Raw genomic sequence first — 21,992 nt, forward strand, 5'->3', positions numbered from 1 at the left:
CACACTGTGTTCCTCAGAGTGTTAACCAGTGCTTTTCAATCCACTCTCTCACCTCGCTAGCTTTACTGTACAGTATTACCTCTCCCGTTTTCTTTCATTTCTTATTGTTCTCTGCTTGCTTTTAAGGTACTGCAAATATTTCAAATACAACACCATCGACACTTTTGCTGTAGGTGACACATGAAATGATGTTACAGGAAGCTACAGAACTTTATTATTTATACTGCCGCACTGTCTGCATATTCCAGCTGGGTGTAGGGGTAAGAAGATGGGGTTTAAAAACATTTCAGATTACATAAAAAATAAAAAATAAACACTGCTGCCAATGCTGCAAAATAGACATGTCAAGTTTAAGTAAAATGTAGCTTTCAAATAAAAAAAGGTTTACCCTCAGTTTACATTCCAGTCTCTCAAGCAAGCAAAGCTGTTTTTTGATCTCAAACCTTCACATACAGCCACAAGCATGTGTGCACCTGGATCAATCCATTTTTTATTTTCACATTCACAAACTATTCATGAATTTGTTTGCAGAATAAACACACATCATGCAAGCCATTATCTAGCTTTAAGCACTCCCAAAGGCGTGATTGTGAATGAAAATATTTACCGTAAAACTTCAAATAAATTGCCAGGTCTCAAATTATTATTATTATTATTTGTTTATTTAGCAGACACCTTTATCCAAGGCAACTTACAGAGTCTAGGGTGTGTGAACTATGCATCAGCTGCAGAGTCACTTACAATTATGTCTCACCTGAAAGACGGAGCACAAGGAGGTTAAGTGACTTGCTCAGGGTCACACAATGAGTCAGTGGTTGAAGTGGCAAATACTGTAAATAAACTCTGGGTCTCTTATTAAACGCCGGGTCTCTGTCATTGCCACTGAAGCTGAGGAAGAGGAGGAGGAGCTTGAGCGTAATGAACTGCTAGTGACATCATCGTAGGCCAGGGTGTCCTCAGGCTCACTGCACCCCAGCGACCTCTGTGGTCTGCGAGCTTGCCTGTAAGCTGCCCAGGGCTGTGTTGTCCTCCGACGCTGTAGCTCTGGGTGGCTGCATGATGAGTCTGCAGCGTGTATAAGAGCGGGCAGCTAACGGCACACGCTTTGGAGGATAGCGTGTGTTCTTCTTCGCCCCTCTCGAGTCAGTGCACGGGTGCTAGCGGTGAACTGAGCTAAACAAATTAATTGGACACTACTAAATTGGGGAGAAAATAACAGAAAACTAATTGGCGACTACTAAATTAAATAAGTAAAAAAAAAGGCCGTAATAATACTTTTGCTTTATACTTGAGGGTGTACAATACAATGTAATTGTGTTATAAAACAAAACTATTACTTAGTTCCCACTGACACACAACCTTTTAACAAAGTTGCTGGAATGTTTAATCAAGTTAAATTGGGTTACGATGTTGCTACAAGGCTGTGTGTGTTAGCAGCTCCTCAATGACCACATGAAGCATGTGAAGCTAGAAATCTAATATAAACGCCGGTCTCAAATAATTGCCGGTCTCCAATACCCGCCGGTCTGCTGGCAAATATTGTAAATAAATGCCAGAGGCGTTTAATTGAAGTTTTACGGTAGTAACATAAGCATAAGGTATCGGTCAATTGGAAAAGGAGGCTGCTGGCTCTGGTTGCGGAGTACACTGGAGGTTTTCTGTTGACAGGACTGACAGGTGAGATCTCTACAAGACGGGTAACCTGCAGAATTCATGCTGCCCGCCTCTCAGGGGCCCCAGCGCTTCACACTTACAATGCTGTGCCTCAATATTTCATTAGAATCTCAACAGCCGTTGTTTACATTACAGCGAACATTACGGCTAGCCCATTAGTTACTGCAGAATGTAGGCAGCTAGTAGATCAAATGACGGTTTATGAGTCTGAGATAAAAAGGAGTCTAATCTTCCACAGCATCTCTCTTCAAAGCAAACTTCCAATGACCTTTTCGCTTGTCCAAGGGCAGACGGCCACTCCAGACATTTTGAATATTAATAGAGAATTGCTAGTGCAATTGAGACTAAACTTGCTAAGGACATTCTTTAGGGCAAGTTATTGGGTGTATTCTAATCTGAAGGTGCATGGAGGCTGTCTGTTGGACTTCCCGTATGTCCGACATATACTGGACAACCACTGCTCTTAATTGTACTGTAATTGTTCTTTAATTGTTCTGTAATTCTTGATATGTAATTTTTGTAAACAGCTGTAAGGTCACCCTGGGTAAGGGCATCTGCTAAGAAATAAATAAATAATAATAATAATAATAATAATAATAATAATAATAATAATAATAATAATAATAATATTATAATGAAACTTGAAAAGGTTTAACACAAGGGGTGCACGGCACTGGCTTGCTTGTTTGAGTTGTTTTTAAATGAAAGGACACAATGGCAGTTGTACAAGAAAAATGTAGCCTTTACATCACATCACTAACTATACTTGTGTGATCACATGAAGTGATATTCAAATAAATACAGAATGCAATGGCTGCAACTTCAAAACATTTCCCTCATTGGATAAACAGATGAGATAGTGGGTTGCATTTCGCTCTCGTGATTTGGGCAGGTTGAGATTAAAGAGCCACAGAGTCTGTGAGACTGAAGCCCAGCAGAACAAGCCTAGTTGTGGTTCTCTTTGTGTTGCAGAGGAGTACAGTCTGCCTGGCACTCACCTCTTTATGGGAATCCTTATGTGCCTCCAGTGTCTTCATGATTGTGAGCTCTGCGTAGTTTTTGAACCGTGCCGGCTGGTTCCTCAGGATCTCTTTCAATACACGCAGTGCCAGGGCTCTGATGGAGTGCTAAAAGACAGACAGGCAGAAAACGAGGGAATCAAACCTACTGTATCATGCAAATCACACCAAAAAAAAAAAAGACATCACATGTGCTCAGGTTTATCGCAGTAGATTCTGATTACCAATTTGAAAAGAATTCTTAATGACGACATGAAGACGACCAAAAACGAACTGTAGAATCCGACAGTAGATCTGGATATGGGTGTGCAAGAACACAGACCCCCTCTTTAACCAGAGTTCGGTTTGTAGTGGCAGTTCACTGCCTGCAGAATATAAGCACTCTCACTTCTTTTGGCTGGGAATACCAAGCTGTTGCCACAGTCAGCAGCAAACAGCAGCACCTGCACATCGATGCTTAAAAATGCACCCCATGCAAGAATCGTAGGCCGTTTAAAACACAGATAACCGGAGCTCGGGGTCTCTGCAAAGGGGACGCACCTCCTTGTCTCCCAGCGTCTCCAGCAGCAGCAGCAGGATGGTCTTGAAGTGCTCGTCCCACACGGCCAGGCTGCCCTCGCGGGTGATCTTCAGGAGCTCCAGCAGGGCGCCCCTCCGCTCCTCCACACGCTCGTTGTGATTGGACAGCTCCTTCAGGAGGTCAGCCACCAGGTCTGAGTGGTCAATGGGAACTTCAGGGACAAAATGAAAAAACAAGTTACCACCGGGGGGGGTGGGGTCACGCTACCTACCACCGCTAGACAAGTCTGCTCATCCCCATAAAAACAAACCATCCGGGGGCACGCTACCTACCACCGCTAGACAAGTCTGCTCATCCCCATAAAAACAAACCATCCGGGGGCACGCTACCTACCACCGCTAGACAAGTCTGCTCATCCCCATAAAAACAAACCATCCGGGGGCACGCTACCTACCACCGCTAGACAAGTCTGCTCATCCCCATAAAAACAAACCATCCGGGGGCACGCTACCTACCACCGCTAGACAAGTCTGCTCATCCCCATAAAAACAAACCATCCGGGGGCACGCTACCTACCACCGCTAGACAAGTCTGCTCATCCCCATAAAAACAAACCATCCGGGGGCACGCTACCTACCACCGCTAGACAAGTCTGCTCATCCCCATAAAAACAAACCATCCGGGGGCACGCTACCTACCACCGCTAGACAAGTCTGCTCATCCCCATAAAAACAAACCATCCGGGGGCACGCTACCTACCACCGCTAGACAAGTCTGCTCATCCTCATAAAAACAAACCATCCGGTGTTGTTCATCATTAATGATTATTTTGTTAATTGACCATTTATATTCAGGAATAAATAATTATTCGATGATATACTTGCATTTACCAATAAGCTTTGGTAAATCATAACATTAAATCATTAAATGTCTGAAAAGCGATTTATTTCTTCATAATTTCAGACATTTACCACTTTATTTGGTACATTTTGACATTTACCAGTAAAACCTAAGATTGACCCGATTCTGACTTTTCCCGTAACATATATAATACAACTGCTTTCTTACAGTAATGTAAGGCCAAGTCTCATTGATGAAATCCTTCAGCCTCTCCCTTATTCCGGCTCATACACGTTAAAACAATATGTCCCCTCCCCTACGAGTTCTGAATATACAATATGTCCCCTCCCCTACGAGTTCTGAATATACAATATGTACCCTCCCCTACGAGTTCTGAATATACAATATGTACCCTCCCCTACGAGTTCTGAATATACAATATGTCCCCTCCCCTACGAGTTCTGAATATACAATATGTACTCTCCCCTACGAGTTCTGAATATACAATATGTCCCCTCCCCTACGATTTCTGAATATACAATATGTACCCTCCCCTACGAGTTCTGAATATACAATATGTACCCTCCCCTACGATTTCTGAATATACAATATGTACCCTCCCCTACGAGTTCTGAATATATAATATGTACCCTCCCCTACGAGTTCTGAATATATAATATGTACTCTCCCCTACGATTTCTGAATATATAATATGTACCCTCCCCTACGAGTTCTGAATATACAATATGTCCCCTCCCCTACGAGTTCTGAATATACAATATGTACCCTCCCCTACGAGTTCTGAATATATAATATGTACCCTCCCCTACGAGTTCTGAATATACAATATGTACCCTCCCCTACGAGTTCTGAATATATAATATGTACCCTCCCCTACGAGTTCTGAATATATAATATGTACTCTCCCCTACGAGTTCTGAATATACAATATGTACCCTCCCCTACGAGTTCTGAATATACAATATGTACCCTCCCCTACGAGTTCTGAATATATAATATGTACCCTCCCCTACGATTTCTGAATATATAATATGTACCCTCCCCTACGAGTTCTGAATATATAATATGTACCCTCCCCTACGAGTTCTGAATATACAATATGTACCCTCCCCTACGAGTTCTGAATATACAATATGTACCCTCCCCTACAAGTTCTGAATATACAATATGTACCCTCCCCTACGAGTTCTGAATATATAATATGTACCCTCCCCTACGAGTTCTGAATATACAATATGTACCCTCCTCTACGAGTTCTGAATATATAATATGTACCCTCCCCTACGAGTTCTGAATATACAATATGTACTCTCCCCTACGATTTCTGAATATATAATATGTACCCTCCCCTACGAGTTCTGAATATACAATATGTACCCTCCCCTACGAGTTCTGAATATACAATATGTACCCTCCCCTACGAGTTCTGAATATACAATATGTACCCTCCCCTACGAGTTCTGAATATACAATATGTACTCTCCCCTACGAGTTCTGAATATACAATATGTACCCTCCCCTACGAGTTCTGAATATATAATATGTACTCTCCCCTACGAGTTCTGAATATACAATATGTACTCTCCCCTACGAGTTCTGAATATACAATATGTACCCTCCCCTACGAGTTCTGAATATACAATATGTACCCTCCCCTACAAGTTCTGAATATACAATATGTACCCTCCCCTACGAGTTCTGAATAGATGTTTGTATGGCTCAATCATCACTCTAATGGGCAATCTTTGGTATTTATATACTGCATTGCTTTTGACCAGCACTGTGTAAAAAGATCAGGTTTGTCACTGCTGCCATGTCCTATTGTTTGTAATCGTATTACTTGTATCAGGTGACTCCACCATTGTGCAACAGAAGGAGGCTTTCATTCTTTCCAGGGACACAATAACACGCATTTTAAAGTGAACTAAACAACCCAACTATCAATCTGGGGGGAAAAATAGAATAACCATAATAATAATAATAATAATAATAATAATAATAATAATAATGACATCAAGGGTAAGTGCACTTTGACCTGTGGGAAATACAATTTTCTTTAATTAAAAAAAAAAAAAAAAAAGAAGAAGATGCACACCCACACTCCACCAAATACACACAATATGATCACTCTGGGTTTGCAACGTATTGATTTATGATTCTGCAACAGGATTTATTGTGCATTTAAAATGATTTTACCAGGTGTAAAACCCTTGGGATGCAACATCTTGTTTTCAACGCAGTCCTGGCGACGGCCTGGAGAGGACAGGAACACTCAGGGTTAACAAAATAATGTCACACTGCGGGTACATTTGTAAGCGGTGAAAACATTACAAAGAAACAAATCATTGATAATAATACATGTTTATCCTCTAACTCTGAGGTGAGAATATGTCTCAATGGGCACGCTGAACCCTCTATGTGAGAATATGTCCCAATGGGCACGCTGAACCCTCTAACTATGTGAGAATATGTCTCAATGGGCACGCTGAACCCTCTATGTGAGAATATGTCTCAATGGGCATGCTGAATCCTCTTTTCTGTGCTGCAGTGTAGCCGGGGTTAACAAAAAATCCCAGCAAATACTTCAAAATCATTTCCTGAAAGTATGGAGATCAAAACAAAAACAAACAAAAAGCGAGCCGTCCCCTCCTAACTGGTGCTAGCCAGGCTGGGTTTGGGGTTTCGAATCATCAACATTGCATTTGTAAATACACCTGTTTTCAGGTAAACACTGACACACAAGCACTGATCAGATCTCACTCAGTGATGGCAGAGGGGTTTGAACTGCAAACTTCACTTTAATTACAGCATTCAGGTGTTTTGCAAACAGCACAGGGCCAGTTTTACAGCTTGCATTGAGGAGGATTTGTGTGCAGATACAACACAGTGCCCTTTCAATCTTTCAGCCAAGATGCAGAGATATGATCTGACAGGCGTCTTTAGAATGCAGGCTTTTTAAAACAAGCCTTTTACAGAAAGCAACCCAGTGCTCTGTCGCTTTGATGATGCAGGAAGCATTTTGTTCAGAAAATGAATTAAACATTTTTCCTCGCTTATAAAATAGAGGGCTATTTGAATAGGTATTTTTTTTATTACTGTTTTTGTTTTAAATGTCATTCTCTTAAGATGGACACATCATTCCTTGCTATCTTAAATTACTTTCCATGTTTGTATACTAACTGCCAACAGAAAAGGATGAAACGACTCTATGGAACAAAAGTTAAAAACCCTGCAGTGTGACTGTGAGTGAATGAGGTTGTTGAGAGGTTATGAAGGGCACTGGGCAGTGCGAAGCTGTGCCAGTACGTACCCTGCTCCATATCACCATCGAAAATAGCCTCGTTGAGGGCGCTCTTGTCGTAGGTGCTGATTGTGTCCGCGTAGTTGTAAGGGTTGTGTTCGCGACTCCGCGGCCCAGAGAAGGAGCGCGGGGGAGGAGTGTTGAGTAAAGAGGTTTTGTTATCGAGAGCTGTTCTCCCTCCTTCCACCGCATCGACGCTGACACGAAGGTCTGTCACCTGAGACACCATCCCACCCTCTCTGCACACCTGCAAACAGAACAGAGAACACCTGGTCACTGGAGACACCATCCCACCCTCTCTGTACACCTGCAAACAGAAGAGAGAACACCTGGTCACTGGAGACACCATCCCACCCTCTCTGCACACCTGCAAACAGAACAGAGAACACCTGGTCACTGGAGACACCATCCCACCCTCTCTGCACACCTGCAAACAGAAGAGAGAACACCTGGTCACTGGAGACACCATCCCACCCTCTCTGCACACCTGCAAACAGAAGAGAGAACACCTGGTCACTGGAGACACCATCCCACCCTCTCTGCACACCTGCACACAGAACAGAGAACACCTGGTCACTGGAGACACCATCCCACCCTCTCTGCACACCTGCAAACAGAAAAGAGAACACCTGGTCACTGGAGACACCATCCCACCCTCTCTGCACACCTGCAAACAGAAAAGAGAACACCTGGTCTCTCGAAATCGTTCAACTCAAGAAATCCAGTTTTTCTCTTATATATTAAAAATGCAGCTCTTCTTTTAAATGAAGCCATTTATTTTAATTAAAACCTTTTTCCTTAACAGGCTGTAATGCAAGCTGACTAATTTGAAATAGAAAACTTGAAATGCTAATCAAGAGGTTGCTTTTGAGAACGCCCCAGAGGAAAAGGTTTCTTTTAGCACAGTATATATTATAGATGCATGGTTAACTATACAATAAATGGGTCCCTGGGATACAAAAGGTAAAACTTTACCATGCTGGATTTTAAGTCAATGACCTGGCCTTTAATTTGAACAATTAAATGCCTTTATTACCCTATTACACAAGCCCAAAGGTATGCGTTTGCAATCCTGATGGGAAAGTTATAGTTTGGTTGTGGGAATTTTGCTTAACAAACACAGAACAGACATAATTCATTAAATCTAATATCACTACATTATAACATTACTACGCCCTGCCTATAACTTGATGGCCAATAGACTAACAACTGAATGGGCAAACTTTATTTTCATGGTTACGAAGGACCCAACGATTTCATTCGTTGTCCAAGATCTCAACATGACATGGCTGGGAATCACGAAGGACCCCCAATAGAAGTTTCATGAATACTGCATTGAATTCATCAAGACAAACTTGGCTCACAAGTTCACTGGAATGCCCGAGCACGTTTGAAATGAGAAAAGCTACTTTATTTATGTAGCTAGATTCCATTTCTTGTACAAACATGTTATTTCATTTCCTGTCCTGCAGACTGGATTTTATAATAATGTAGCAGGGTGGCTAAGCATTGTCTATCCCATGTGACACACACATGGGCATCACAGGGCTCAACTCTCTGGAAGAGCACTTACTCCATCGTCCTTCTTTCCCTCTCGTTTGATTGGCTCGTGCAGATCCTCCTGGCTCTGGTAGCTGAAGCTCTGGATGGCTTCTGTCACACCACGCAGCGAGCTGTAGATCTCATCCGAGTTCATGTTCTCAGTGTCGTAGTCCAGCATGCTGTAGGAGCAAAACAACACAAGACACGTCTTTGAAACGGTCTGTAACCTGCATGTCTGAAGCGCTATGAAATAGGGCTGTTCCCGAGCATTTCCTGTGCACCAGAACTTCAAGGAAAAATAATATTTCACAAGAAGCTTTACATTTCTTAAATAAAATCAAATGGCCAATTACTATTGCAATTTCATAATCGGTGACGTTACTAAAGCTTTTGATGTTTTTTTCTTTATGTAAATGTTACAGAGAACAAGTTGTTTTAGTGTTGGATTGTTTTGTTTATGAATTGTAAAGCAGGCCATTGATTGCAAATAAATCTATTGAAACTGATTGTTTGCAACATGCATTTAATAGAAATCAGGTGACCAAACGAAACTCAAATAATCCATTCCCGAGGGGAGGGCTCAGGGAACCCCCTACTTAAACAGCATGAGAACAGTAGGGAGGGCTGTGCTGCGATGGGGACTGAAACGAAAGAAACCTACAACATAACAAAGAAATACAATACTGAAATAAGAAAAGCAGGCCACTAAAAAAAGAAGAAAAATCCCATGCAAAATGATATTCACTGCAGTATTGTAGTGGTGATGATGCATCACTGGGGTGTCACAATGTGATGAGATATTCACTGGAGTATTGTAGTGGTGATGATGCATCACTGGGGTGTCACAGTATGATGAGATATTCACTGGAGTATTGTAGTCGTGATGATGCATCACTGGGGTGTCACAATGTGATGAGATATTCACTGGCGTATTGTACTCGTGATGATGCATCACTGGGGTGTCACAATATTATGAGATATTCACTGGAGTATTGTAATGGGGACGATGCATCACTGGGGTGTCACAATGTGATGAGATATTCACTGCAGTATTGTAGTGGTGACGATGCATCACTGGGGTGTCACAATGTGATGAGATATTCACTGGCGTATTGTAGTGGGGACGATGCATCACTGGGGTGTCACAATGTGATGAGATATTCACTGCAGTATTGTAGTGGTGACGATGCATCACTGGGGTGTCACAATGTGATGAGATATTCACTGGAGTATTGTAGTGGGGACGATGCATCACTGGGGTGTCACAGTATGATGAGATATTCACTGGAGTATTGTAGTAGTGATGATGCATCACTGGGGTGTCACAATGTGATGAGATATTCACTGGAGTATTGTAGTGGGGACGATGCATCACTGGGGTGTCACAGTATGATGAGATATTCACTGGAGTATTGTAATGGGGACGATGCATCACTGGGGTGTCACAATGTGATGAGATATTCACTGCAGTATTGTAGTGGTGACGATGCATCACTGGCGTGTCACAATATGATGAGATATTCACTGGAGTATTGTACTCATGACGATGCATCACTGGGGTGTCAATATGATGAGATATTCACTGCAGTATTGTAGTGGTGATGATGCATCACTGGCGTGTCACAATATGATGAGATATTCACTGCAGTATTGTACTCATGACGATGCATCACTGGGGTGTCAATATGATGAGATATTCACTGCAGTATTGTACTCCTGACGATGCATCACTGGGGTGTCACAATATTATGTTCCTGCATGAAAGCAGTTTTGCTCACCAGCTCTGCATTATGTGTTATTCATCCAATTTTTTAAAGTATTGCTGTAAATCAATAAGAATACACATAATTAAATGTGCTTCATTCTATTAAAGGCTGGAAATTCCTTTTCCTCCAGGGTACGGGTTCTCCAAGTGCACTTCTGAGAGCCCACACTGTGTTTATTGCATATCCCGATGCTTCTATATATGTGTGTGCGCATATTGGTATTTTATTTATCGCAATAAACATGACTGATGAAATGTATGTAAATGTTGACCTTTTGGGAAACCGAAGTGAAAAAAAGCAAAAGTATTCAAATCAATTCAAAACTCGGCATTCTGCTCCTTCTCCGTGAACTACAGTGTTTCCCTAATAAATAGTTTTTAAAAAATATTTTAAATTTTCAGCTCTTTTAAAAAGATTTGGATCGCTCTTAAAAGAGCCTTTGGTGGTTAGATGGGTGTTTTATTGCTGCTACCCCCGGGCTGTCCATACTCCTCCTCTGGTCGGGTGCATCTCCTGCCCTGCCTGCTGCCCCCGGTCCCACACCTGCGCAGCTGTGTGATCTGACGCATCTCCACAATTCCTGCCACACCTTTCTCTGCACATACATTCATCTAGGTACGCTGGCATCATCTCTTCTGCTGTGCCCTGCAAGGTTTCTTAAAACAGGCCCAGCAGTTCTCCACTTTGTGCAGCAATAAACTGCAAAGTCAGTTTGAGAAGTAACCGGGTATTCCATAAAGCAAACAACGTCTTTCTCTCCACTGTGAAGAGGTAGCGCTAATCTGGTATGGATACCTCACTACCCCGGATAACAAAGGACAATTTAAAAGAACGAATATATATATTCAGTGCTTCGAATGGCTGTCTGCCGCAGTTAATGCTACATGTCAAGTTACAGAGTTTTTTTTTTTGTTAGTATGTTAGAGAAATACATTACAACAGTTCTTAGTTATGCAACAACAACATGTATCTTATTTCTAATGGGCAAACTTTAACAGTCAAAATACATGTCATACATTTCATTTGGTTTCAGACGTGTGTGTGTGTGTGTGTGGGGGGGGGGGGGGGGGGGGGGGGCGGCGGGGGGTTGGTGTTGTGTGGGTTCCCTTCCTTCCCTGTAAATACTGTGGCACCCCGGCTGGTGCTTGCTGGTTACCTGGGAGAGTAAGAGCGTCTGAAGGCCCTGTGAGGGGGTGCAGCAGGGATGGAGTGAGGCTGAGCGGGGGGAGGGGGGTGCTTGGACAGCCCATCAGCACTCCAACCCCACAAGCGACTGCAGCCACACAGCAGTCAGGAGGAAAGGAAGGAAGGGAGGGTCAACAAAAACAGAGAAAAGACAGAGAGAGAGAAAGAGAAAAAAGACAACTATAGTTCCAGTGGCTTGTTAGGGGCGTGCAATTATTAGAGAAAACTATAAAGAATTAACAAAAGCACAGAAACAAAATGGGAATGCTCTTTTTTACTACGATAAAATAAACCAACTTTTTTGTATGTTTGATTCTTAAAAAAGAAGATCAAAGGAATATGCTGGGTTACAGAGTTCAGTCAGCTAGGCACAGTGTCACAATCTGAGCTGTTTACTATAAATCCCAGAACACAGGAGCGCTTTTGTAACGTTCACCTTTTTAAAAAGACTTGCATGGTCTGAAATTGCTTATTTAGGATCAACTCACACAAGAAAGGCCTATCATATCCATTGGAGTTTGTGCTTTCTATAGGGGCTTACTGTATAGTCATTTATACCAAGTCACATTAACAGTCCCACTTCATTCACAAAAATAAAACAGACAAAACCCATGTTCAGTGATAGGCTGCAATGAAGTGCCACGCTGATCCGCTACACTGCAGCAACAAGAATGCCCCATTCGTACTGTATAGAGTCCCACTTTAATAACAGAGCACTCCACTTTGTTAATAGGGTTCTGCTGGAAGTAGGGAGCTGACACAAAGTAAACATTCAGCTAGCATTGAATTAAAGACAACAGAATGAAACAAAAACATGCTGCAATGGGAAATTAGTCAAGAATTTATAGGGAAAAATCTCTTTGCCTGCCTTGTTTTGTTTCTATACACTTCTAAAATGTAGTACATTTACTGTATAAACTGCTATACCCACGTCTTCACATACAGTAATAAAGGGGGCATTATTCTTTTTAGGAATTGGGTCAGTATGGCGTGGGTGTGACCTTATTAAGCCACTGGCTAGAATTGTGTATGAAAGTGATTTGACCTCATTTCCCATTTCAGTAAACCAGCAGGCAAAGGAAACGGTCATGCTCATGGTTTAGACACTCCAGCTTGTCACCATGTAGCCCGGGGTGTGCTGGGATGCACAGCGTTACCTTGGCGACAGTCCCCCATGGGAACAGTTGGTTGGCGAGGTGAGGGGGCTGGTTCTGCTGCTGGAGTGTCGTGAGGGGGTTCGTCCAATCGTGTTGCTTGGAGAGCCCTGAGATGGGAAGAGAATCCATCAGGAGCCATGGCTGGGGTTTGTGGGTTACAGCAAGGCAAAGACACTAAGCAGTGGGTCAATCATACTGAACTGAACTGAACTGTAACAAATGAGAACGGCCTCAAGGACCCTCATCTTAGATCTGTCACATTTCTTATACACTGACAATTCAATCAAGTGGATGCTGATAATAGATTTGAAGAGATGAAGCTATTTGTTAGATTAACAATTGTGTACAATTATTACACAATTTAAAAAGCAAACTGAGGTCTCTTAAGCAAAGAAAGCCAATGGGTGTGTTCTTTACCACGCTGGTGTTGCTGGAGTTCTTCAGGTGGCTGTGCAGGAGCTTGGTGGCACCGTCCTGGAATGTTTTTGGCAAGGCACCCAGCAGCATGGTGAACTCAGGGGTGTTCAACTCAAAGAGAGAAATCAGGACCACCTGGGCAGCCTGGGGAACACAGACAATCACTTCAGAGAAGAGAAAGAGACCAGGATAGCCTGAAGAACACAGACAATCACTGCAAAGAAGAAAGAAAGGGAGACCAGGACAGCCTGAAGAACACAGACAATCACTTCAGAGAAGAGAAAGAGACCAGGATAGCCTGAAGAACACAGACAATCACTGCAGAGAAGAAAGAAAGAGAGACCAGGACAGCCTGAAGAACACAGACAATCACTGCAGAGAAGAAAGAAAGAGAGACCAGGACAGCCTGAAGAACACAGACAATCACTGCAGAGAGAGAGAGAGAGAGAGAGAGAGAGAGAGAGAGAGAGAGAGAGAGAGAGAGAGAGAGAGAGAGAGAGAGAGAGAGAGAGAGAGAGAGAGAGAGAGAGAGAGAGAGAGAGAGAGAGAGAGAGAGAGAGAGAGAAGGACAGCCTGGGGAACACAGACAATCACTGCAGAGAAAAGAGAGAGACCAGGTCAGAGAAAAAAAACACACACACACACACAATAAATAAAAAAGAGCAATATCTACATTCTGAAATAAAAAAAAAATGGGACAGCAACTTCCACCCCCCTTGTTTTACTTCTTTTTTTTTTTTTTTTTTTTTTTTAATTACAAATCACTTGTTCTCTTACCTTAACAGAGATAACCCGATTAAGAGCACTGTAAGATACTATTGGAGGTATCATGTAGGAAGATTTTCTAAAGTTAAGTAACAGATTATAATTCAAGACCCCTCAGTGGTTGCATGTTGGACAGGAATACATTGTGTTCTTGCTAGAGCATGGAATTTAAAAGGAGTCATTATTGTTAAACCCGTTATTAACACACAGCTATACAGTGATTAGGACTCAACCCCAAACTGGGCAAACTTTTTCTTTTTGCAATGTCTGGCATAGTAAAGCATGTCAACTGCAACATCCCTAATGTATGAATAAGAGCATTTCACTTACTGCACACCCTCAGAGACTATGTGCTGCAGGCATATAGAATCAAGCAAGTGCTTCTGTAACTCAGCGACTGCAGAATCTCTCTTAGGAAGAGTCCAAAAGTGTGGGCTTGCCCGGTTACAGGGTCGGGTACTAAACACATATTAGATTACCAAGCCTGCATGCTGCTGCTGCTGCTGCTGCTGCGCCACGCTTTCACATTAGGGAATGCAGCACACAGCTCTCCGTTTGGTTTTAGTAGTCTTGAGTTAATAAGCTGTCACACTGGAGATCCACACACAGGCACAGTTAACTGCTGCAGTGAAGCGCAGGGCTGTGATCGTTGTTTGCTTTGTTTTTTTGTTTTTTTTAAGCAAATCTACCAAAAAGCAGGCAATCGCAAGTTTACAAGAGACAGCTAATGCAGGATTTCTAATGCATTTGTTTAGTTCAGCGTTTTGAAGGGACTGTACAGTACACTTGTGAGGACGTGAATTATAAAATGATAGAATCACAATCATTACACATGAGATAGTTGAGAAAGTAAACATGCCTTTGTAATTTTCACTCCTGTATCTTTTTTTTCTTAAACAAAAAATGCATTAAAAATGTCCCCTTTAATTAAACTAATCTGGTCATTCTTCATTATTTTCTTATTTGCCCCTTTTAACCCCCTACAAGGAGAAGCATGAAGATTTATAAAACATATTCATTTAGGATTGGAAAATCTGTTGCACTGTATCTAAATGGAAACTTTAATAAGACATGTAGTAATAATAATAATAATAATAATAATAATAATAATAATAATAATAATATGGAAGAGAAGTTCTTGATGATGCACTTTATTTGATCTGTTGACTTTGAGCTCAGCATTTATAACCTCCCTCCACAGAGACGTGTGGCGAGAACACAATGCATGTAACTAATACTAAGATATTAACAACAAACAATTCCATACAGCACAGATTCTTCTGCTGCCAGAGGCTGTCCTGTAAGTTTGAGATCTGATAGCACGCCTGCCAAGAACATACTGTAACCCAGTAACAAACATTCTTGTATACACAACAGCAGCCCTCAACCCAGCTCAAAATAAAGAAAACAAAAAACAAAACTGAAAAAGACAAGCAGACAGATGGATGCACGCACACATGGTGATTTCAAAGCCAGCCACACAGAGCCAGGTTATTGAGACAGGCCACGCTGTGGGTTCAATGTTTCGTTTCATTGCGATTAGTATATTGTGCAGTTGCTTGCGTTTCAGTCTACCTGCTTGCACCTTTCTTCCAGGTTTCCTTCCCCAGGCACTGAAGGGGTGGTACTGGACCTGGTAGGCAACTCATCAGTCACCCAGTTATGAAGGGTCTGGGTTTAACAGGTAGAATGGTAGGGTTAGGAAACAAAACAAAAAACGCAGGTTTACCTTTTAAAACACCAGCACAATACTGACACTGGAAGAGCAGGTGCAGCAGTGGCCTGTGCCACAGCGAGAAAGAGAACGGCATTGGCAGGGTGCTGCTGCTGCTGTATAAACACAGCCCCTGTTCCCCTGGTGTCGTGGCACAAGCCAGGGCTGGGCTTCCTTACACCCAGGCAGGGGACAAGATTAACAGCTGTGTTCTACTATACATCTGGGAATCAACACAAGAGCAACAGAAATGCACAGGAAAAACCTGCAGAAACAACTACTGCATTACAGCTATTACTTACACAAATGAAATTCCCACAATTAGCATTTTACAGCTGGCTTTAAAGCTTTTAGAAGGAGTTGTACTGTTTACCAGCACTGACTTTTATGGCTGGGGGTTGATAAAGGTCATGCTTCTTCTCAGGAAACAAGAAAATGCAGTGTTTGAAGGTTCCGCCTGCACAGCTCCGCAAGGCTTGTGGTAATGCAGGACACTTTGTCATGAAGTTACTGGAAAGGGAAACGCTCTTCACTTCACCATGAGAGCCAATGTTAATGTGTGTTACAGGCGAAGCCCAATCAATACAATACAAAAGAAAACCCATTCTAAAGGGATTTTGTAGGAAAGGAAGGACATTCATCACTTTTCCTTGTTAACCAATTATCAGGGACTGTCAGGGATTATTATTGCACATAGCAGAAGTCATTATGAAGGATGAATAAAGAAATGTGCAAAGCATTTCAATGCAATCAAGGTATCACGTGTACAACCACAGTTAAGAATATAGCATGATTACAGTTTAACCCAATTTGTATCAAACTATTAGTGGTACAATTCACTGCATCAATTCCTTGAATGAATCTGAAACACGCGTATGAATCCCTGAAACAACAAAGCTAAAAATAAAACCCCATATCAATAAGCAGCTCAATCTAAAGCATGATATTCACATGCTGCAGGTGGGCTTGAGACGGGTCTTGGGAAGGGTCATCAGAACTATACATAATGTACAGTAATTAGTGCTCTGAAAGAATCCAAAACCCTTCTTTAACCTGCTTACAATGCAGCAGCATGCTCTCAGGGCTAGAACATACCTACAACTGTTGCCTGAAGGGATGCACTGCTATGCTTTTTAAGCCAAATTGTACCTGCCTGACCGACCAAGCCTGCAGAGTACATTCACTCTGAGACAGAATTACTGCTGCCCTCGTTATCAATATCGCAATATACAATAAACACAGAGGCGTGCATTAGAGCGGGTGTAGGTGAGGTCAAGCAGGTAAGAGCTTTGAGTGATTTAGGCATTTCATTGCATTATTACCTTTAACAAGAACAACAACAATAATATATCAATGCATTTACTAGCAAATAGATTTTAGCAATCTAACCTTTTCCAGCCTGCACAGAGCTCAACAAGTCAGCTCCCATCTTCTTTAATAATCGAGTCAAGCAGAAGCACAACTGCATGTGCTATTAACAGTATGTCAGGAATTTCTATTCGAAGGCACTGTACGTGGGTACAGATCTTGAATTAAATGCATACTTCTGATATAGAAATGCATACTTCTGATATAGAAATTATAAAAGGGTCCCCCTTTGTCACAATCTCTGCAATCTTTTCCAAGTGGGAGAGATCAAAGCGATGACTGATGTACTGGCTTTGCCCTAGTGCTGTGTATCCTCCCAATGAACTGATTCAGGTAATCAGCACTGCAGTGAAACACCTTGCCTTCAGCAGACGGGAATGAGGCTGGGTTTGAACTCAAGAGGAACTCCTAGAAAGGATCTACCCGGCCACATTCACCACCAACAGCTTGAACAATTCACAGAAACAAATCTGTTCCTAAGAATAGAAATAAACACACACAGCACAAACAGGGATGGAAATAAGGCTCCCATTGCATAGCAGTTTGAGCCATTCCTGGTTTTACTATACACTGGGAATCCTATTTCCATCCCTGGATATGTGTGATTAGCCAATCCTTTCTTGGAAAAAACTAAACTGCTGTTTTCCTGATTGCTTTTAACATGTTTTTAAAAGACACAACTCCTGGAGATTGTGACCAGATCTTATTCCAGATCAATATACTTCCTTAAAACAGGCCAGTAATTTCAGCCCCAACTGTCCAGACAGCTTACCTTTCTCACGTCGGAGCTCTTTGGTTCTGTTGTCCAGGTTATAATTCGAGAAACAGCCAGTCGAGTCTCACTGGAGTTCACAAAGTCAGTGGGGTCCATCTGCCTGGCCAGAGACTCGATATACTTCAGGATTGCAACCTTTACCTGGACCACAGGGAAATAAACAGAAACATCAGAAAGAAAGAGAGAAAGAAAGAGAAAGAAAGAAAGAAAGAAAGAAAGAAAGAAAGGAAAGGAGACAGAAAAGTACAGTGCTATACAATTACTTATGGCTACCTTAAAAGTCAAATCTTACCAAATACATACCAGCACCATTTCATAGGTCTGAAACATTCCTGATTAAAAGCTACTAAATTAACTGAATATCAGTCCTATTTCAAAGCTGCAATTGTACCGCTTCCCTGCACAGATCACATGAAAGACAGCAGAGAGATGGGGAATAAGAGACTGAGGCTTCGTGTGAAACTCCCAGAGGCAACTCTGCTCTTCCACGCTGCTTCATGTGAAACTCCCAGAGGCAACTCTGCTCTTCCACGCTGCTTCATGTGAAACTCCCAGAGGCAACTCTGCTCTTCCACGCTGCTTCATGTGAAACTCCCAGAGACAACTCTGCTCTTCCACGCTGCTTCATGTGAAACTCCCAGAGGCAACTCTGCTCTTCCACGCTGCTTCGTGTGAAACTCCCAGAGGCAACTCTGCTCTTCCACGCTGCTTCGTGTGAAACTCCCAGAGGCAACTCTGCTCTTCCACGCTGCTTCGTGTGAAACTCCCAGAGGCAACTCTGCTCTTCCACGCTGCTTCATGTGAAACTCCCAGAGGCAACTCTGCTCTTCCACACTGCTTCATGTGAAACTCCCAGAGGCAACTCTGCTCTTCCACGCTGCTTCATGTGAAACTCCCAGAGGCAACTCTGCTCTTCCACGCTGCTTCATGTGAAACTCCCAGAGGCAACTCTGCTCTTCCACGCTGCTTCATGTGAAACTCCCAGAGACAACTCTGCTCTTCCACGCTGCTTCATGTGAAACTCCCAGAGGCAACTCTGCTCTTCCACGCTGCTTCGTGTGAAACTCCCAGAGGCAACTCTGCTCTTCCACGCTGCTTCATGTGAAACTCCCAGAGGCAACTCTGCTCTTCCACGCTGCTTCGTGTGAAACTCCCAGAGGCAACTCTGCTCTTCCACGCTGCTTCATGTGAAACTCCCAGAGGCAACTCTGCTCTTCCACGCTGCTTCATGTGAAACTCCCAGAGGCAACTCTGCTCTTCCACGCTGCTTCATGTGAAACTCCCAGAGGCAACTCTGCTCTTCCACGCTGCTTCATGTGAAACTCCCAGAGGCAGCTCTGCTCTTCCACGCTGCTTCATGTGACCTCCAAGTAGAATGATGGCAGTTCACACTGAGACATTAGCAATATAAAATGACACAACACGAGGGACACTCCAGGTACATACCTTGAGGTTTGGCGTTTGTGTTTGATCGACTATAAACCTCATCAGAATGTTAAACTGTTGATCGAAAGGGAAAGAGTCCCTGTGAAGATAAAAAAATAACACACGTCGCTGGTAAATACTGCCAGCAAGTCAAAAAAGGAGGAAAATTTCAGAAGAGAAAAGGAGATGAACTGACCTGGTGACATCCAGCGCTTTCTGCACTTTTGCCTGCACAGAGCCCAGCAAGTCAGCACCCATCTTCTTTAACAACTGTGTCAGCAGCACAAAGAGCCAGTCCTGCAGGTCCTCTTTATGGATGGTAATAAAATCAACCAGGGTCTCCAAGAACATGCTGAATACCTGGCAGGTACAACCACATACACCCATCACATACGCGAAGAGGCCAGCATTGCCAAGGGCATGTTCATTACTCGTATAGAGAGTGAACACAAGCACTTCTATACAGGAGAAGTGGAAACCCTTCATCTAACCCTGTACGATGCACAGAACAACGAATCTCATCTCATTCTTCCATGACGAAAAACACTCCAGAAATCAAATGGAAGCACTAAACCAAAAGTTTACATACAATCTATATAAAAATCTATATTCTTTGCTATACACATTTCTTAGATTATGTAAGAAAGCACTGCATAACAATCAAGCTAGCCTAAAATATCCACAGTTTTTAAGAGCATGCATTAAAAAGACATGTATACTTCTTTTCACTGTACACTTTAAAAACCTCTTGCAATGCAGCTGTCTGCTTATTTCACCAGTTAGAAAAAAAAATGCACACACTTACTCTCTGATGTTACGATCCAACCCAAGGCAAAACATGCAACAAGATGAACACTCTATTAGTACCACACGGTAAAACTCTGTTCAGAATTATCAAAACATGCAGATTCGCTTATCATTATTATTATTGTTGTTTTTAAATCAAAACTTTACAAAAGCCAAGACAGACATACAATCAATCCTAATGCAATTAAAATCTTAATTTGTCCCTTCATCTTCCTCTTTGTTACGAATAAGGTATCTCCTGAAGCAAATACATTTTGTGCTTAAATATGGAAAGAAAAAAGAAAGAATGTTTGTAGATGAACTAAAACACAAAACAGTGCCCTCTGCAGGCAAGTGTCTTTGGCTGCAGTGAATAACATACACTGATGCTAGTACAAAGTGGCTGGCTGTCCCATTATAGGTCAGTGCTGACCATTTTGTGCTGTATCAATGCTTTCAGAAGAGATTTCGAATATACAACAGCATGGATCCGCTATCTCTGCTCAGACTTACAGGAAATAAAATAAAAACTATTTTCTTATGCACAGATTGCCAATTCAAACACTTTCAAAAATAGGGCTGTGTCCGAAGGTTCGTTCGCTAACCAGGCATTCGAAGATTGTTTTAAACCTTCGAAGGTTTGTCAGACGGGTTCACGCACTGTTTTTTTTTTTCTTCCTATTAATAGAAACTGTTTGACAATGTGTGAATACTATAAAAATGTCACTCTCGTGCAAAATTCCATCTTTTGATTTGTATAATGCATATTACGTAAACAAAAGTTGTTAATAAAATCCGCTGCCACATTGTTATACATTACGTACAACTGGAGCAGGTATAGTATCCAAAGCAGTGGGCTCGTACCTCTAGTGGCTGTATTGCTTCAGTAAAATATGTACTGAATATCTAGTGTACAAGACAGTGTAAGAGAAGTGGTATGGTAGAATATGTTTGAAACATACAAAATATACACTAACACTAATAATTTCAATTTCGAAAACTGAGCACCGTCCGCCCCTCCCCGCTCCAGCTCGGCAAACCTTTAATTTCTTCATTTGCCATCTCGACGGGAAAGTGTTGTATAGTGTAAGCTGTATTGAAAGAAATCTCTTGAAACCCCTCTGTTGTTTGGAATTTTTTTGTTAAATGCATAACCAATCTCTGGGGTCACTTGACAGGCGTAAGTTCATATTATTATTAGTATTATTCATATTTTTAGTAGTAGTAAAATGTGACTGATAACCTGCTTGGAACGGTGATGTTAAATAAAGTTTTGTCTGCTGCAGTTGGTGCTGGTTTAATGCAAGCTTACTGTATAGATCACAAGCAGCATCAATTACGTGTAAATAAACAATGTGCATTTTTATTTAAATTATAAAAACATGATTACTGTGCTATATAACGTATTTTTAAACTACATGTGAATGTTTTAATCCATTTATATGGATTACCTGTAAAATAATAGGATTTTCAATCAAATATAAACAAATAGTTATGGTGATGTCACCAATAAATTATGCAAATGAGTCCCATCGAAGGCTCGAATCTTCCTTCGGTAATGTGCTCCGAACCTTTGAAGGTCAAAATGTACCCTTCGTTGCAGCCCTACTTTCACATGATTTTATGGAAATTATGCTTTTTGCAGAAATAGTAACTGTTTGCATTTCGATGATCCTTAATTAAACATCACGGCATGCCATGCAACCAAACATAAAAA

At 41.9% G+C, this 21,992-nt stretch overlaps 1 protein-coding gene across 18 annotated transcripts in view; it reads right to left on the reverse strand.

The window, feature by feature from the left end:
* The window catches only part of LOC117426490 (CLIP-associating protein 1-like), a 93,286-nt gene that overhangs the window by 4,937 nt on the left and 66,357 nt on the right, over positions 1-21,992 (reverse strand). For 14 of the 18 annotated variants that reach the window (XM_059034092.1, XM_059034091.1, XM_059034095.1 and 11 more), the window contains 12 exons: positions 19,686-19,849; positions 19,511-19,589; positions 18,062-18,205; positions 15,783-15,878; positions 13,443-13,586; positions 13,026-13,132; positions 11,840-11,956; positions 8,949-9,096; positions 7,385-7,622; positions 6,271-6,327; positions 3,234-3,424; positions 2,673-2,801 (listed from right to left, as the gene is read on the reverse strand). In XM_059034092.1, the coding sequence (XP_058890075.1) occupies positions 2,673-2,801; positions 3,234-3,424; positions 6,271-6,327; positions 7,385-7,622; positions 8,949-9,096; positions 11,840-11,956; positions 13,026-13,132; positions 13,443-13,586; positions 15,783-15,878; positions 18,062-18,205; positions 19,511-19,589; positions 19,686-19,849 (1,614 nt within the window). The remainder of the gene's footprint in view (positions 1-2,672; positions 2,802-3,233; positions 3,425-6,270; positions 6,328-7,384; positions 7,623-8,948; positions 9,097-11,839; positions 11,957-13,025; positions 13,133-13,442; positions 13,587-15,782; positions 15,879-18,061; positions 18,206-19,510; positions 19,590-19,685; positions 19,850-21,992) is intronic. The other 4 variants (XM_059034101.1, XM_059034104.1, XM_059034096.1 and 1 more) reach the window with 3 other exon arrangements.

This window comes from Acipenser ruthenus, chromosome 11 (assembly GCF_902713425.1).
Source record: "Acipenser ruthenus chromosome 11, fAciRut3.2 maternal haplotype, whole genome shotgun sequence".
Taxonomy (NCBI): Eukaryota; Metazoa; Chordata; class Actinopteri; order Acipenseriformes; family Acipenseridae; genus Acipenser; species Acipenser ruthenus.